Source organism: Ranitomeya imitator, chromosome 2, assembly GCF_032444005.1.
Source record: "Ranitomeya imitator isolate aRanImi1 chromosome 2, aRanImi1.pri, whole genome shotgun sequence".
Taxonomy (NCBI): domain Eukaryota; kingdom Metazoa; phylum Chordata; class Amphibia; order Anura; family Dendrobatidae; genus Ranitomeya; species Ranitomeya imitator.
In genome coordinates, this window is record NC_091283.1 from 167,971,809 (window position 1) to 167,990,236 (window position 18,428).

General features: G+C 47.8%; 2 protein-coding genes across 4 annotated transcripts in view; one reads left to right on the forward strand and one right to left on the reverse strand.

The window, feature by feature from the left end:
* The first annotated feature begins 3,829 nt into the window (after positions 1-3,829).
* Positions 3,830-10,141, forward strand: WDR13 (WD repeat domain 13). Of its 3 annotated transcripts, none has more exons than XM_069747868.1 (10): positions 3,830-3,902; positions 4,274-4,359; positions 4,431-4,668; positions 4,975-5,084; positions 5,150-5,280; positions 5,383-5,690; positions 6,494-6,674; positions 7,482-7,623; positions 8,216-8,334; positions 9,835-10,141. In XM_069747868.1, exons 2-10 carry the CDS (start codon positions 4,319-4,321, stop codon positions 10,017-10,019), a joined length of 1,455 nt encoding a protein of 484 aa, XP_069603969.1. In that variant the 5' UTR covers positions 3,830-3,902; positions 4,274-4,318; the 3' UTR covers positions 10,020-10,141. The 3 variants fall into 3 exon arrangements, with proteins under 3 accessions (XP_069603969.1, XP_069603970.1, XP_069603971.1); XM_069747869.1 differs by having other exon boundaries at positions 3,840-3,932; XM_069747870.1 differs by lacking the exon at positions 3,830-3,902 and adding an exon at positions 3,941-4,059.
* A 1,010-nt stretch (positions 10,142-11,151) lies between these two features.
* The window catches only part of SUV39H1 (SUV39H1 histone lysine methyltransferase), a 32,219-nt gene continuing 24,942 nt past the window's right edge, over positions 11,152-18,428 (reverse strand). Inside the window, exons 2-6 of the mRNA XM_069747871.1 lie at positions 17,804-17,949; positions 15,129-15,818; positions 14,779-14,925; positions 14,261-14,390; positions 11,152-11,822 (exon numbers count right to left, since the gene is read on the reverse strand). Coding sequence (XP_069603972.1) covers positions 11,689-11,822; positions 14,261-14,390; positions 14,779-14,925; positions 15,129-15,818; positions 17,804-17,949 — 1,247 coding nt within the window. The 3' untranslated portion in view covers positions 11,152-11,688. The remainder of the gene's footprint in view (positions 11,823-14,260; positions 14,391-14,778; positions 14,926-15,128; positions 15,819-17,803; positions 17,950-18,428) is intronic.

The window sequence follows — 18,428 nt, forward strand, 5'->3', positions numbered from 1 at the left end:
GAGGGGGCACATCTATAGTGAGTGAGGCGGCACATCTATAGTGAGAGGGGGCGCATCTATAGTGAGTGAGGGGGCACATCTATAGTGACTGAGGGGCACTTCTATAGTGAGTGAGGTGGCGCATCTATATTGAGTGAGGGGGCGTATCTAGAGTGAGTGACGCGGCACATCTATAGTGAGTGAGGGGCACATCTATAGTGAGTGAGGGGGAACATCTATAGTGAGTGAGGGGGCACATCTATAGTGAGTGAGGGGGCGCATCTATAGTGAGTGAGGGGGCATATCTACAGTGAGTGAGGGGCACATCTATAGTGAGTGAGGGGGAACATCTATAGTGAGTGAGGGGGCACATCTATAGTGAGTGAGGGGCACATCTATAGTGAGTGAGGGGCACATCTATAGTGAGTGAGGGGCACATCTATAGTGAGTGAGGGGCACATCTACAATGAGTGAGGGGCATATCTATAGTGATTGAGTTGGCACATCTATAGTGAGTGACGGGGTACATCTATAGTGAGTGAGTGGGCACATCTATAGTGAGTGAGGTGGCACATCTATAGTGAGTGAGGTGGCACATCTATAGTGAGTGAGGGGGCACATCTATAGTGAGTGAGGGGGCACATCTATAGTGAGTGAGGGGGCACATCTATAGTGAGTGAGGGGGCACATCTATGGTGAGTGAGGGGGCACATCTATAGTGAGTGAGGGGGCACATCTATAGTGTGTGAGGGGTACATCTATAGTGAGAGGGGGCACATCTATAGTGAGTCAGGGGGCACATCTATAGTTAGTGAGGCAGCACATCTATAGTGAGTGAGGCGGCACATCTATAGTGAGAGGGGGCGCATCTATAGTGAGTGAGGTGGCGCATCTATAGTGAGTGAGGGGGTGCATCTATAGTGACTAAGGGGCACTTCTATAGTGAGTGAGGTGGCGCATCTATATTGAGTGAGGGGGTGCATCTAGAGTGAGTGACGCGGCACATCTATAGTGAGTGAGGGGGCGCATCTATAGTGAGTGAGGGGGCGCATCTATAGTGAGTGAGGCGGCACATCTATAGTGAGTGAGGGGCCGCATCTAGAGTGAGTGGGGTGGCACATCTATAGTGAGTGAGGGGGCGCATCTATAGTGAGTGAGGTGGCACATCTATAGTGAGTGAGGTGGGACATCTATAGTGAGTGAGGTGGCACATCTATAGTGACTGAGGGGGCACATCTATAGTGACTGAGGGGGCACATCTATAGTGAGTGAGGGGGCACATCTATAGTTAGAGGGGGCACATCTATAGTGAGTGAGGGGGAAAATCTATAGTGAATGAGGGGGCACATCAATAGTGAGTGAGGGGGCACATCTATAGTGAGTGAGGGGGCGCATCTATAGTGAGTGAGGGGGCACATCTATAGTGTGTGAGGGGTACATCTATAGTGAGGGGGAACATCTATAGTGAGTGAGGTGGCACATCTATACTGAGTGAGGGGCACATCTACAGTGAGTGAGGGGCACATCTATAGTGAGTGAGGTGGAACATCTATAGTGAGTGAGGGGCACATCTATAGTGAGTGAGGTGGAACATCTATAGTGAGTGAGGGGAACATCTACAGTGAGTGAGGGGGGCGCATCTATAGTGAGTGAGGGGGGCGCATCTATAGTGAGTGAGGGGGGCACATCTATAGTGAGTGAGGCGGCACATCTACAGTGAGTGAGGGGGGCCCATCTATAGTGAGTGAGGGGGGCGCATCTATAGTGAGTGAGGGGGGCACATCTACAGTGAGTGAGGCGGCACATCTACAGTGAGTGAGGGGCACATCTATAGTGAGTGAGGGGGGGCACATCTATAGTGAGTGAGGGGAACATCTATAGTGAGTGAGGTGGAACATCTGTAGTGAGTGAGGGGGGCACATCTGTAGTGAGTGAGGGGGGCACATCTGTAGTGAGTGAGGGGGGCACATCTATAGTGAGTGAGGGGGGCACATCTATAGTGAGTGAGGGGGGCACATCTACAGTGAGTGAGGCGGCACATCTACAGTGAGTGAGGGGCACATCTATAGTGAGTGAGGGGGGGCACATCTATAGTGAGTGAGGGGAACATCTATAGTGAGTGAGGTGGAACATCTGTAGTGAGTGAGGGGGGCACATCTGTAGTGAGTGAGGGGGGCACATCTGTAGTGAGTGAGGGGGGCACATCTATAGTGAGTGAGGGGGGCACATCTATAGTGAGTGAGGGGCACATCTACAGTGAGTGAGGGGCACATCTACAGTGAGTGAGGGGCACATCTACAGTGAGTGAGGGGCACATCTATAGTGAGTGAGGGGCACATCTATAGTGAGTGAGGTGGAACATCTGTAGTGAGTGAGGGGGGCACATCTATAGTGAGTGAGGGGGGCACATCTATAGTGAATGGGGGGCTGATGTCACACCCGGAGCCCAGGGAGGCACAAAAAGTCTCTTGGCCCATATGAGAAGACCAATATTATAGACCCCTGATAGTTGGGGGCCACGTTGTAGACTTTATATTGGGGCCCAGGAGAATCATCATAAACCCATCATTACTGCTGGTATCACTTTTTTCCCCTCTGCCAGACCAGAGTGATGCAAACAGCTACAATCCAGCTCTTCCTAATGGTCACTGCGGCAGCATGGCAGATGTACATCTACTGCAGGGACTTGTGAGGCCAACAATTTGAGAAGTGTCTCTGGCACATGAAGGAGCTGTCTGTAGAACTTGTGGCAGTATGGTGACTGGCATCTAGAGATATCTGATTGGTATATATTGGGGTATCATTTGTGGCAGCAATGACTGGCACATGTGGGGGCAATCACTGGCACTTTTGTGGGCAATGACTGATATTTATTAGGGCAATTGCTGGCATTTGTGTGGGCAATGACTGGCACATGTGGGGGCAATGACTGGTACAAGTGGGGACAATGACTGGCACTTGGGGCAATGACTGGCATTTGTGGGGGCAATGACTGGTACAAGTGGGGACAATGACTGGTACAAGTGGGGATAATGACTGGCACTTGGGGCAATGACTGGCACATGTGGGGGCAACGACTGGTACAAGTGGGGATAATGACTGGCACTTGGGGCAATGACTGGCACATGTGGGGGCAACGACTGGTACAAGTGGGGATAATGACTGGCACTTGGGGCAATGACTGGTATTCATAACGGCAATGGCTGGCACACGTGGGGGCAATGACTGGTACATGTGGGTGAAATAACTGTCACTTGGGGCAATGACTGGCACATGTGGGGACAATGACTGGCACTTGGGGCAATGACTGGTACATGTGGTGGTAATGACTGGTACTTGGGGCAATGACTGGTACTTATAAGGGCAATGGCTGGCACACGTGGGGGTAATGACTGGTACATGTGGGGGCAATGACTGGTATTTGGGACAATGACTGGCACATGTGGGGGCAATGACTGGTACTTATAAGGGCAATGGCTGGTATTTGTGGGGACAATGACTGGCACATGTGAGGGCAATGACTGGTACTTATAAAGGCAATGGCTGGTAAATGTGGGGTCAATGGCTGGTACTTGTGATGGCAATGATCACACACCTGGGGGGTAATGACTGGAACATGTGGAGGTGGGAGTGTGATTGGCACCTATGGAGCAGGCAATGTGTGGTACAGGACGTTACAGAGCATGGATGGATAACACCCCAGACTGCAACATGGCCTCTGATGTGACGACACAAACATACCACATACCCTCATCCTAGTGTTCTGCCGAATATCCCGCCTACTCCTCATAGCTATTGGTGGAAACTCAGGAAGATGTTTCTTGATTGGTGGAACGTTTGACAGCCTGAGGACCAATGGGAGGTGCAGGTTGTGCTGTGACGTCAGCGGTGGGTCAGGGCGGATGGGTCTTCCGGCGGAGCAGGTAGTGTGCCTGTGTCTGTGCAGTGTGTAGGTCAGTGTGCGCTGTGCTTCTCCGCACTCGCGGTTCCTGTCCTGTGTGCGGCGTAGTCGCAGCGTTGCTGGCTCTGTACCCAGGAATGCGCAGGCGTCGTGAGCCATCACTCACCTCAGGCTGCCATGTAGGTGGTGTGGTGTCCTGCAGTCACTTCCATGGGCCGCATACATGAGTGGTGACTGATGCAGGGCGCTGCCATCTCTTCCTAATGAGCCGAACCTAGGTGTCTGTGCCAGGAGCCGGCGTTCCTCCATTCACTGCCAGCAAGCAGGGATAGATTATTAATATTAATGTCTGCCCTCGGTGTTAATATTAATCTGATGGTCCTCTCCTCTCAGGATCTCTCCGTCCGTTGGCGCTGAGCGACCTGCCGTGTGCGTGGAATGGCTGCTGTCTGGCAACAGGTTCTGGCAGTTGACGCAAGGTACAGGCCGCACTGACAGTGTGTGTGTGCGCTTCAGTGTCCAGTGACGGTAACCTCACGACTCTCCGCAGGTACAACGCCTACCGCACCCCCGCGCACCCGCAGTTCCGCACCCAGTACATCCGGAGACGCAGCCAGCTCCTGCGGGAGAATGCCAAGGCCGGGTATGAGCCGCAGCTGCGCCGACAGTACCTGAAGCTTCGGAGCCAACTTCTTGCCCAGCGGTACGGACCCCTGTCTGAGCAGAGCAGCTTCCGAGCACATAGCAACAGCATCCGCAGCTCTCGTACCACCCTGGACCGCATGGAGGTGAGCCCCAACAGGGCAACACAGGTACAATTATTAGCACTTAAGTCACTGATTGACAGCAGCATCCAAATGGTTACACTGCAGCGCTTGGAGGTAGCTCTGGTCACTGCTGATACAGGCAGATGCCAGCTGTACAGCACAGCAGGCGCCTGTGCAGCCTGGAGTGGATTCTCCCACTAAGTGAATGACTCCTGTATCCACAGGACAGATGATACATGTCCTACCAGTGGGTGCCAGTGTGGAGTGGCAGTGCCCATCCCCCGGCCATGATGAGGAGTGTACTCACTGATTGTGTTATACCTTTAGGATTTGGAAGAAGAGCCACGGTCCCAGGGGCCGCGAGGTCACAGGCGATCGGTAAGCCGAGGGTCCTACCAACTGCAGGCACAGATGAACCGCGTGGCACAAGAAGAAAGGTGAGACCTACATAGGGAGAGATCGCTGGGCCCAGGCCGGAGGTGACACTGTGCCTCACCCACAGGGCTCCTGGCAGCGTGGTGCCCACTCCTCTGGCCGAAGCCAGCAGGGCGATGGCCGGGGACACCACTCTGAGTGAGAACTACGCTTTCGCTGGAATGTACCACATATTCGACCAACACGTGGATCAGGCTGGTAAGTAAACGACCTAGAGGTGAATATCTGACACCTGCAGTAAGAGCGGGGGAATATAGTTGTCAGATGTCTTCAGTTTTACTATTTTTTTTACCCTCCTAGTCCCTAAGGTACAATTTGCCAATGACGACAAGCACCTCCTGGCCTGCTGCTCTCTAGATGGCACCATATCTGTGTGCCAGCTGGTTCCCACTCCCCCCACCGTTCTACAGACTCTACGCGGGCACAAAGGTCCGGTCAGTGACTTTGCCTGGTCCTTATCCAACGACATCATCGTCTCCACCTCTCTGGATGGCAGCATGCGCATCTGGAACACCCATGATGGCCGCAGCATCCGACAGATTCCAGACCCGGACTCGGCCCAGATGCTGTGCTGCACGTTCCAGCCCATCAATAACAATCTCACTGTGGTGAGTGCAATCCTGTGTACTGCCACTAGTGATGAGCGAGAGTACTCATTGCTCGGGTTTTCCCCAGCAGCCCCCGGTGATCGAGTATATGTGACTGCTCGGAGATTAAGGGTATGTGCACACGTTGCAGATTTTGCTGCGGATCCGCAGCAGTTTCCCATGAGTTTACAGTACAATGTAAACCTATGGGAAACGAAATCTGCAGTGCACATGCTGCGGAAAAAAACGTGCGGAAACGCGTTTTATTTTCCGCAGCATGTCAATTCTTTGTGCGGAATTCCGCAGCGTTTTTACATTTGCTCCAATAGAAAACTGCAGATGTAAAACCGCAGCGGAATCCGCAATAGAAAATGCGATAAATCTGCAGGAAAAACCGCAGCAGTTTTGCACTGCGGATTTATCAAATTCGCTGCGGAAAAATCCGCTGAGGATCTTTCTACGTGTGCACATACACTTAGGTTTTGTTGCCTCAGCTGCACGATTTACGGCTACTACCCAGCCCGAGTACATGTGGGGGTTGCCTGGCTGATAGGGAATCCCCACATGTAATCAAGCTGGCTATCAGCTGTAAATCATGCAGCTGTGGCGAGGAAAACTAAATCTCCGAGCACCAACAAACACTTGGAGACCACCCGAGCGTGCTGGGGAAAACCCGAGCAACGAGTACACTCGCTCATCACTAACTTTCACGTGTACATAGAAAGAACCCGTCTCCCCTGCTGGGAGTTGTAGTCTCAGAGCCCACAGTATTAGGGCATCTGGGGGAACGTGTAATGTTTAGCACTGGTATTGTTATTTACTAGGTCGGTAACAGCAAACACAATATCCATGTTGTGAACATTTCCACTGGCAAGAAGGTGAAGGGCGGCAGCAGCAAACTGACCGGCCGCGTCCTTTCCTTGTCTTTTGACTCTGCTGGGCGCATCCTGTGGGCAGGTGACGACCGTGGGAGTATCTTCTCCTTCCTGTTTGATATGGCCACAGGTGAGTGGAATCCGAGATGCCACCTTGGCCCAGATGGGACCAAATGTCACAAACCCACATAACGAATGCCCGGAACTGCAATGTGTGTATAGGACTGCTTATTAAGGGACGGTAAATGTTTTTCTTCCCCACTCCTTTGCTGTTAATGCAATTTGTTATTGGCTACTAATAAACAGTCCAGCAGGATTTCCATTTGCAGATCCTTTGGCCGTGGTCTGCAGGCTAAAGGTGGCCAAGTCAGTTGAGCAAAAAGTTTAGCAAGTTCCTGTTCCAGCAGCCATGCATGGGTCATAGTGTAATGGCGTCACAGGGTTTACTAACCAGAAGAGGTAACAGGATGCCCCAGGTAGGAAGCTCGCAGTGCTTTGGTCTGATGGCTTCTGGATGAGTGTCCTGTGAATCTTTGTGCTCAATTATGATAGATGTCTTCCAACATTGTAGGGCAGCAGTGGGTAATCTTTTTTCTGCCAAGGGCCATTCGGGGGCCGTTCAAACTCCTCCCACACAGTCCATCCTGACTCTGGCCCTAGTGTCAGGACGTAATCTTTCATTGCATGCCCTTCAGTAGTGAACACTGCATGTGTGTGCTAACAGAGCAAGAAGAAACTAATGAGCTGGTAAAAGGTCATCGAGGGCCGTAAATGGCCTGGGGGCCTGAGGTTCCCCACCCCCAGTGTAGGGTTATAGCATTTTCCACAATGTGGGGTGTAAGAAGACTGGACCTGCTACATGCTGGTTCCTTCCGTATTTAGGAGAGCTTCCTGTAGCCTGCATATCATAACTGTGCCCTATCCTTGTGTCATGAAGGCAAACTGACCAAAGCCAAGCGCCTTGTGGTGTCAGAAGGCAGCGCCATCACAAGCATCTCTGCTCGGTCGTGGATCAGTCGTGAGGCGCGGGATCCTTCTTTGTTGGTGAACGCCTGTATCAATAAGCTGCTGCTGTACAGGTACGGATATGAATGAAGAGTGATTATGTACTGTCAAATGGATTTGTTTCTCCCCATTCACAAGATCTCTGCTTGCTGCCAATCAATACCTTCACGGTCTTCGTTAAGGGTATGTGCACACGTTCAGGATTTCTTGCAGAAATTTCCTGACAAAAACCAGACATTTTTGCCAGAAATCCGCATGCGTTTTTTCCCAATGCATTAAATAGCGTGAAAACGCGAAAAATCCGCAAAACTAATGAACATGCTGCTTTTTTTGTGGAAAAAAACGCATCATGTGCACAAAAATAAGATGCATATGTATGCGTTTATCGTGAAAAAAAAACGCAAAAAATCCTGAACGTGTGCACATAGCCTTAAAGTCTGCGTTCCTACCTTAGAAATTTATGACATGACAAATGTCTGACAGATGCGGTCCCTCTCCTACCTACTAAAGACTAGGCACCAGGACACTTTACAGGGCAACCACCGCATCTGGGCACAGAATGAATGGCCACAGCAGCAAATGACAGCTCCAGCCCTGCTACATCTACAATTCATCGCTTATGTCACAACACTGTAAACCTTCTGATGTGGCAGTTTGCATTTCTAGGGTTGTGGACAATGAGGGAACGCTGCAGTTGAAGCGAACGTTTCAGATCCAGCAGACCAGTCACGCCATCGGAAGTATTTTCTGTCCACTCATGTCCTTCAGGCAGGGAGCCTGTGTCGGTGCGTATATGTCCGAGCATGCAATGTCTGCCTTGTATCTGTTCAGTTTGTATACGTCCTGGCACTGCTGTGACCGCAGAATGGAAACCTAGAATAAGGTTGTGTCATCCCGCATCTTCCCTGCCTAAGACTTTATTAGTAGTGATGAGCGAACGTGGTCGAATAAGGAGTTATCTAAGCATGCTTGGGTGCTTAACCGCCTGTCTTCAGTATGCTCAAAATATGTTCGAGCCCCCACGGCGCATGTCTAATGGCCGTTCGACAGCTGCAACATATGCAGGGATGGCCTGTTTGTTAGACAATCCCTTCACGTGTTGCAGATGTTAGACATGCGCCGTGGGGGCTCGGAACATAATATTTGATCATACCGAAGACACTCAGCACACAAGCATGCTTAGATAACTCCTTATCCAAGCACATTCGCTCATCCCTATTCATTAGCTCGGATCAGCCATATACAGTTTGCTCTTGAAAGTGCAGGTTTTGGGAAATATTTCGGTTCCATACTTATCTACTATATAATTGTCTAAGGGTCACTTCTGTCTTTCTGTCTGTAACGGAAATCCCAAGTGGCTGATTGGTCATGGCCGTTTTGCCGCGACCAATCACCGACGGGCACAGTCCGGCGGCAAAATGGCTTCTCCCTACTCCCCCTCCCATCAGTGCCCGCTCCATACTCCCCTCCAGTCAGCGCTCACACAGGGTTAATGGCAGCGTTAACGAACCGCGTTATGCCACGGGTAATGCACTCCGTTAACGCTGCCATTAACCCCGTGTGACCAACTTTTTACTATTGATGCTGCGTATGCAGCATCAATAGTAAAAAGATCTAATGTTAAAAAAAATATATTCTCACCTTCCGTCGCCTCTCCCGCTCCGGTCACCGGTCCATGCATTGCGGTCTTGCGAGATGATGACCTAGCGGTCTCACGAGACCGCTACATCATCATCTCATGAGACCGCAATGCACTTTTGGGACCGGAGCGTCGCAAGGAGCGCCAGTAAACACCTCACCTGGATCCAGGGGCCGACGGAGGGTGAGTATATAACTTTTTTATTTTAATTCTTTTTTTTTTAACAGGGATATGGTGCCCACATTGCTATACTACGTGGGCAATGCTCTGTACTACGTCTCTGTGCTATATATTACGTGTCTGTGCTATATACCTCTGCTGTATCTGTGTATCATGAATCGTGGTATGTGTTTAAAGAGGGGGGCCCACTGAGACTCTTTCGCCCGGGGCCCTCAGAAACCTAGAGCCGGCCCTGGCTTCACTGATTGACTGATTCGCGAATTGGCACGGAATTTGAACCACGCTTTGCTAATTGGTCGCGGACGGCCGGATCCTGTGTATAAACTGCATTATTCTGAAAACTTCATAAATAAACTACATACATATTCTAGAATACCTGATGCACTAGAATCGGGCCACCATCTAGTGTAATACAAGTCACTAGCTAAGTCTTACATTGACTAGTCATTGTATTTCTCCTCGGCAGTGACTGGCAGTGAAGATATGTGCGTTTACTTTTTTGATGTGGAACGGGCCACCAAGGCCATTGTGAACAAGCTCCAAGGACACAGCGCCGCTGTTCTAGGTGTCAGCTTCAACTGTGATGAAAGCCTCCTGGCCTCCAGTGACGCAAAGGGGATGGTTATCATCTGGAGAAGAGAGCAGAAGTGAATCTGAGTCACCTCCATTTAAGTCAGCCCCCGAATAACCATGTGCAATGTCCCACTTCATTCCATCTACCCTCCTATTTATATTTTCAGTACGTTTCCTATCTAATAAAATATGAAACCATACCTTTCATATTGTGTTTAGGATTAGATGAGAATATTTGTATATTCGTATTGGCATCCAGCTTAAAAGGACAATAGGGAGGTGCAATATCAAACTCACAATTGTCCTTTTCAGCTGAATGCCATGCATAACTTCAAATGACAGGGGTTATTGGTATGCTTTAACTATTTGTTCCCCCATCTAGTTAAAAAATAATTCATAGACCACAGCTCTGAGCCTGTCAGTTTTGCATACATAAATATATTTAAGTGAACACCCAATTCTGAAGTTGGTCTAAGGCCCTGCTGATTATATTACCGCTGTTCCTGCACATTGCTTCAAGACCCCTTGGACAATTTCCTGCAGCCACCACTAGGGAGCGCTAATGCATTAGGATAAATCAATCTGTATGCAGTAAGCGCCCCCTAAGGGTGGCTGCAGGCAACTAGTTTTTTTTTAAATTAATTATTTTCAGTCTCAACTACAACATCCAGCAACCACTCCAGGTGGGGAATTTCACAGCTCCATTCCCAGGATCGGCGGAGTAGCAGCGGTCTGACTGCTCCAGTGATCAAATTTTTACTAATCCCATAAATGGGTCTTGAAAGATTATTTCCATCTTTAGAGGTTATGATTGTGAAGTGTCAGAACAGCAGGTGGGATTCTAAGTGCTGACACCAGTACCGTTCGCTAAAGCAAAGAGTTAGAAGCGCGTAACAGAGCACTTTATTTTAGGGATCATGTGGTCTCGGCAACTGGACCCACACCAATCAAGGTTCCCGACTTGCCCTTATGGTTGTGTCAGTAGTTTGTTAGAGTATGTATACATTTTAAATGTTGAAATGGAAAAAAATAAATTGTACCCCCATTATGGCTATTGTCGTACTAGCCCTATATTTCCCTCACCAACATTAGCCATAGGTAGTATTGCGCCTCCTATTTCCATGTTTAAAATCACTTTTGGAGGATGTCATCATGGTGCTGAGTAAATATAAAAAAGCAAATCCCCCATAAAAAAAGACTTCATCCATACTGAGGTTACATCATAGTGTATTTACATATAAGAAAGGTAAAAGATTAAAAAAAAAAAAAGTTAATAGGGGAGTGTTCCAAATAATCTAAAAAATATATATCATCCAGTATTATAACAAAGAAAGGGACAGAAAGGCGGCAAGTCTGCCAGACAGCAGGACCGTCCGTGGTGCTTACTTCCCTATGTCCCCACAGACTGAATGGCGGACCGGAGACAATTCAAGTATTGTGAGTAACGCAAAGATGAGCCCATTGCGTACGAGACAGTGATGGGTGTGAGGAACCGGGTACTTCCAGGAGAAACATGGAGGCACAAGTAGCCCTGTTAATATCACATAAAAAAAAAATTAAAAAAGATAAAAACACATTGTATAGCACCATATTTTTTTTGTGGGAGGAGATGGCAGGCAGTGCAGGCGGAGGCGCCCTCCCACAGAATAATTACTAGCGATGTAAACACTACTCCTCCCTGGTAACAGTTATTCAAGTGCTGTGGGAGCAAGCTGCCGGTCCACAAAGGGTTAATCACAGTCTACTTTCAGAAGAGGTATTTACGGCACTTTGTTGAGCCGCATTTGCATTCGACCCTGATCCTTTTTTTGGGGGATCCGGTGAGGCCGGCCAAACCAAAATTCGAATCCATCTTTGTGCTTTCGACATCAACGGGATCCACTGTCAAAACAGAGAGATCAAAATAAATCAAACATGACCGGGTCCCAACCAAACCAGACGCGGCACAGGCTGCAGTGGGGGGGGCCGCGCACGCTATTTTGGGATGCATTTAAGGACCGCTACACTGGCACGCAGAAAAGATGCAGTGACTATGTGCACGGTTGTTCTCACATGTCATCTTCAGGAGCGCAACGCTCATCTGCCTCTAGTTAGCGTTGGGTCAGTGAGTTATTGAAGATTAATGGTACCGTCACACTAAGCGACGCTGCAGCGATACCGACAACGATGTCGATCGCTGCAGCGTCGCTGGAGAGCTGTCACACAGACAGCTCTCCAGCGACCAACGATCCCGTGGTCCCAGGTAACACATCGGGTTACTAAGCGCAGGGCCACGCTTAGTAACCCGATGTTTACCCTGGTTACCAGCGTAAACGTTAAAAAAACAAACACTACATACTTACCTTCAGCTGTCTGTCCTCTGGCGCTCTGCTTTCCTCTGCACTGTCAGCGCCGGTCAGCCGGAAAGCAGAGCGGTGACATCACCGCTCTGCTTTCCGGCTGGCCGGCGCTGACACAGGATGCAGGAGGAGTGCAGAGAAGCAGAGCGCCGGGGACAGACAGCGGAAGGTAAGTATGTAGTGTTTGTTTTTTTAACGTTTACGCTGGTAACCAGGGTAAACATCGGGTTACTAAGCGCGGCCCTGCGCTTAGTAACCCGATGTTTACCCTGGTTACCAGTGAAGACATCGCTGAATCGGCGTCACACGCCGATTCAGCGATGTCAGCGGGAGATCCAGTGACGAAAGAAAGTTTAAAATGATCTGCTACGACGTACGATTCTCAGCGGGGTCCCTGATCGCAGGAGCGTGTCAGACACAGCGAGATCATAACGATATCGCTGGAACGTCACGGATCTTGCCATCCTAGCAATCAAAGTGCCACTGTGTGACGGTACCCTAACAGTTTGGGCTATGGGGGAAACTCCGCATTCTCTGATACTGCTGCAAAATCGGAGGAGCACAAACGTTGGCCAGATTGTATACTTAGATCGGCACTTTACAAGCTTTATTAACCCCTTAGTGATGGAGCCAAATTTTTGAAATCTGACCAGTGTCACTTTATGTGGTAATACCTCTGCAACGCTTCAACAAATCCCAGTGATTTTGAGACTGTTTTTTCGTGACACATTATACTTTATGATAATGGTAAATTTAGGTCAATAGGTTTTGTGTTTGTTAATAAAAAAATATCAAAAACTTGAGAAAAGTGTTAAAAAAAAAAATGAGCAATTTTCAAAATTTGAATGATTATCCCTTTAAGGCCGGGATCACACATGCGAGAAACACGTCCGTGTCTCGCATGTGAAATCCAAGCTCTGGCGCCGACACTCCAGAGCAGAGCGTGCGGCCGCATAGCAACACATGGAGCCGCACGCTCCGCTCCCAAGTGCCAGAGCTTGGTTTTCACATGCGAGACACGGACGTGTTTCTTGCATGTGTGATCCCGGCCTAATCCAGATGGTCATACCACAGCAAACCATTAATAAATAACATTTCCCACATGTCGGCTTTACATCAGCACCATTTGTAAAATGTTATTTTATTTTGTTAGCATTTTAGGAGGTTTAAAAATGTAACAGCAATTTTTCATTTTTTCAAGGAAATTGACTAAATTTATTTTTTTAGGGACTTGGTCATGTTTGAAGTGACTTCAGGGGTCCTATATATTGGGAAACCCCCAGACGTGATACCATTTTAAAAACAGCACCCCCTGACATATTGAAAACTGCAGTCAGGTAGTTATTAACCCTTCAGGTGCTTTACAGGAATTAATGCAAAGTGGTATGACAAATGAAAATGTGTATTTTTATCACCTAAATGCCCATAACTTCTGAACAGGTTACAACAGCCATCAGATGCTAATGCTGCTATTTGGTCATGAATTGCAACGGCAAACATCAGGACCACAAAATCATGATCTGAGGGCACCAATTGGGATAAAGAGGAAGCCCCTACACTCTTAACCATTTATAATGATGTAGTCAATATTTACAGCAGCATCTAAGGGGTTAAACAGATTTGGACGGTGCAAACACTGATCTTGGCTGATGCAGAAAGTTGTCAGCTATAGTGTCCAGCCGACAGCTGCTGGATTGTTACCTGTATGGGGAAGCTATTCTCTAATATCTTAGGTCAGTTAAAAGACGTATTGGCGGTCATTAAGGGGTTAAAAAGAGCTTGTAAGCACTGCACTTAGCCACCGCTGCTAGACTGCGGCAGTGCTGCTCAGTATACTAGAGAATAAGCTGTAAATTATGGAATTTAACTCATTGTTTCTGACAACAGATTAATAACAGGTGAATTAGTTGCTTCTTTGCAAGTTTAGCCAATAATTATATTGAGACAACCCCTTTAATAGAAAAAACAAGAAACCCTTACCATGCATGTTATAGTCAAAAGTAAGCTCCTCTCCAGTACGTATTGTACGCGTAGCAAAAAAAGCAATGCGAGGCACCCGTTCATCCTGATTATCAACAAAGACATTGTAGACTTGGAGGTTTGGTTTACACTGCAACAAACCCGGAAAAGAAACGTAAAAAAATACATTTGTAAATCCTGGCCACAGGAAAAAACGTATTACAAAGAGTGCGACCATCATTACAGCATGACTTGCTGCCCTGTTCACGTACGCCATTGTGGCCGGTCCAGTACTCCACATGAAATCACATATGTTGCACAAAAAAAAGGAAAAAAAGGGGTTTAATCCCCTTTTTTGCATAAAAATATTTTCAGTTATTAATGTAAGGAGGTCTGAATGAAAGCTCAGTCTGTACAGGGCTAGAATGACCAGCAGCAGCTCACGCCAAGGTGTGTTATTTCACATGAGGCGGGGATGGCTGCACTGTTAATGACATGTTCTTGTGTGGCTCTGTAACATACCCGACACCAGTACTTACACTGTGGTTTACAAAGTGTGAGATATTCCCATAGCGTGCGGCATCCACAGTGTACACATCTTCCACATAGTCCAGGTCAAACAGGTAGGTAGCCCCTTGCCGGTCGTAGATTTGCCCCCTGCGTTCGGCTTCATCTGAAGTGATTATCTGAAATCGAATACAGCAGCATTTATAACGGCACAGATGCATATAGACGTACACAACCCTGGGATAAAACCCGCCTAAGAAACCCTTTCCCTCTTTAGATCATCACTTTAACACAATGTGTTAATTAATATTTGGGCCCTCTACATCACTAATCACATGGTGATCGGACCTCCGCGTCGAGTCATCCCCCACTGGCATCTCACCTCACCAACATACTCCATAACAAAGCTGTTTTTGCGAATCTTCTCCAGGGTTCGGACCCCCCAGCCCCTGCCATCTTCGGTCCTGAAGATGCAGAACTTGTACTGGATTCCTTTTTGCACCACTCGGTTCGGACAGGAGGGGCCACATCGGCAGAGAGAGTTACATTCGTAAATTGGAAAGCCAGGTTTGATTTTGACCTGTCCGTCTTCATTGTAAGCAAATTTGTGCTGAAATCCTCCCGGACAGCAACCGCGATCATCTGTAAGACAGTCCCGGCACGTGCATCCTACAGCAGACTGTATAATGGTGACACCTTCGCCCACCTTATATTGATTAATGTACATGAAGTCTTTTGGGGGCCCCTCCAGATCCACTTCATTCTCTACTATTATCAGGCCCGGGTGGGCACGTTTAGCATTGAGTTGTTGCTCCCAGAATCGAAGCCTTTGTCTCTGTTTGGCCTTTAAAACTATATGGTGGGAAAGACTTGAATCAAGCCTACGTGGGCACCGTGCAATAACCTTTTTACTTGTAGTGTTCCCTTGAGACTTTGCCTTCCGGAGGAGCTCTCTCTCCAAATCACGGTGAAACTGCTTTACGAGGTGGAAGCACTTGAGATGATGACGAGGTTCCCAGGAACACTCAGTATCCGAGTATCCTTTCCATTTCACCAGGTACAGCTCCTCATCCTGAAAGGCAAGATATCATCATTTTCAGATAAAACAGTCACATGCTGGGAGAGGCAGAGGGATCCTCGAAAAATTCCATATGTCAAACTAAGAACTACATAAAATGCTGGGATACACTATCGTAGATGGAGTATGAATTGTTTAGGCAAACACTGAAGAAGTGTAGAAGGCCTTTAAAAAATGAGCAAAACAGAATGTCGCCAGGACTAAACCCCACAAAACGGACGATGTCAAGCTTGGAAATAAGTAGATTGCAGACTGCTTGGAAAAAAAAAAAAAAGCAATTTACACATTATTAAAAAAAAAATCATTACATTTTCCAAAATGTTGGGATTTTTCATCTTGTACTGTACAGCTCATTGCCCAATACATCTGCATGCATTGCAGCCCCAGAGAGTCCGGTTACCTGCGCAAAAGTGGCCAGCTCCAGACCCAGGACTATACATGTAAGGCTGCCTCTCACAGCACCAATCTTCAGAAGGACAGCACTCCCAGCAAAAAGGAATCCTGGAGATTCAGGATCACACAACACCTTTACGATAAGGCAGGCCGGCACAATATACGGCCAGCGGGCCCCATGCTGCCCACCACAGGATACTGAGCGGCCTGCAGAGCTGTCCGGGATGTGTCCGCTCCTTCTTCCCATACTCAAACGGATTCGGATCTTTCAGACGCAAACAGATTTGAGCGCTGTGGCGCCAGGACTGGGGCAGAGGAGTGTTCATCAGCCCTGGAGTGATGAGGCAGCACGCTGCTGCTGGAGTGACACACAGATGTCGGGCAGCGGTATATGTCATGTTATTTTAGATGAGGGGACAGGGATGGTTGCGTTACTACAAGGGCACATAATGGCAATGGGTGACATTATGGAGCAGTTAGGGGCGATTGTGAAAGGGAGCCCGACATAGCAAGGGGCAGTGGTGTGGGGGTCGCTATGGAGAAGGGCTGTGTGGGGGATATTATAGACAAGGGCAATTTGATTGGGGGAGGTGGGACGTATTTTGGAGAAGGGCAGTGTGTGCAAGAAGCACAGTAAGAGGTATATTTACTCAGGGGCGCAGCACAGGATATAGCTATTTATGGGGCAGTAGAATGATACTTTTATTTAAGGGCACTGTACTGGGAAAGCGAGGAATGTGAAGAGGAGTTATGGGCATGATATCTCATGGCATCTGTGCTATATGGAAACAAAAGGGATGGGAACAACTCCAATCAGAGAAGATGTTACCCTAAGGTACTGGATGTAAATGTTTATTTGTGATCCTGCCTGTGTCTCATCGATGCTGTGATTCCTATATGCTCCACAGTTTGACTATGGCTGATAACAGCAACTACCACTATCTCCTTACCATTGATAAAGAAACTGGGAATAGTTTTATACGATACAAATGTATATGGGGCTGACCTGACATTTCAATTGATTGCTGTACTAAGCTTGGTGCTGTATACATGTAGTGAGGGTGGGTCTGGTGCCTGCATTCGTGTACTGAAGGTGGTTCTGTCCTTGTGCATATGTAACATCCATAACGTGCTTCATGGCTATGTTAACACTTAAAAAGCGTCAAAACTTGTAGATTATGAGAAGGATTTGCAGAGTTTCTGTCCCCAAAAACTCCTTTTAAGTTAATATATGTTCACACTAATGTTTTGGAGCAGAAACTCTCCAAATCCTTCTCAAATCCTCAAAATTTTGTTCTGGTGATGTATTCATGTAAGTACCCCTTTAAAAATGTTTTTGCAGCCCTTAAGATTGGTTAAGTATGGCAATGTGGCCATTGGACCAAAAAATGTTGTGCACCCTTGAGATAAGGCATGTAATATTAGTTTGGAGAGCCATTACAAGAAAGAAGCCGCCTCCACTCTGCTGTATATGGCTATACCCTAAAGCGTTCCCAGGTTATCGGTCTTCTGAGGCTGTAATTTAACCAGGATATTGATGAAAAGGAGCACAGATTTCAGATTTTTTTTTTATACATATACGCCACCTGAACTCTTTTGTAGTCGCATAGATATTCCACCTCAAAGTTACAGATATTTTTACGGTTCACTCCCAGGGCTGTACAACATATGTGCTGAATCCGACAGAGATCCTGCAGATGAGACTCAGAGGAGAGACATTGCACCGAACTTCCTGCAAGAGAAAAAACAAACAAAAATACTGAAGGTGAAATATTCCACCAAGAAAACCGTCCAGTGCAGGATTATGACCAGCAGGCTTTCTACACAGCAGAAGTCACAAGACAAAGACGACTCCTGGGGCATTTCTGCAGCTTGTTGGCACAATGAGGGCACATGACGTAGATATAGACACATATGCAATGCTTCTCTGTGTACATAGGGGATCACTACAATCTCAGGCACTGCCATAAGCGGGTTAATAAAGGAGGACCTGTCACTCAGAAAAAAAGGAGTTAAATACTTTATGAAAACAAAGTTCCAAAGTTTTCCCGATTTTGCCACTTTTTATCCGCTTTGGGCAGCCGAGCTCCATTGCGGAAATATTCACATTTGTTCATTTTGAAGCGCAGTATGTGAATTCTCTACTTGTAGTGCAGCTGGGCGTTTCTTCGGTCTACTCTGGGGGTGTGCGATTTCACCCCTCCCAAACAC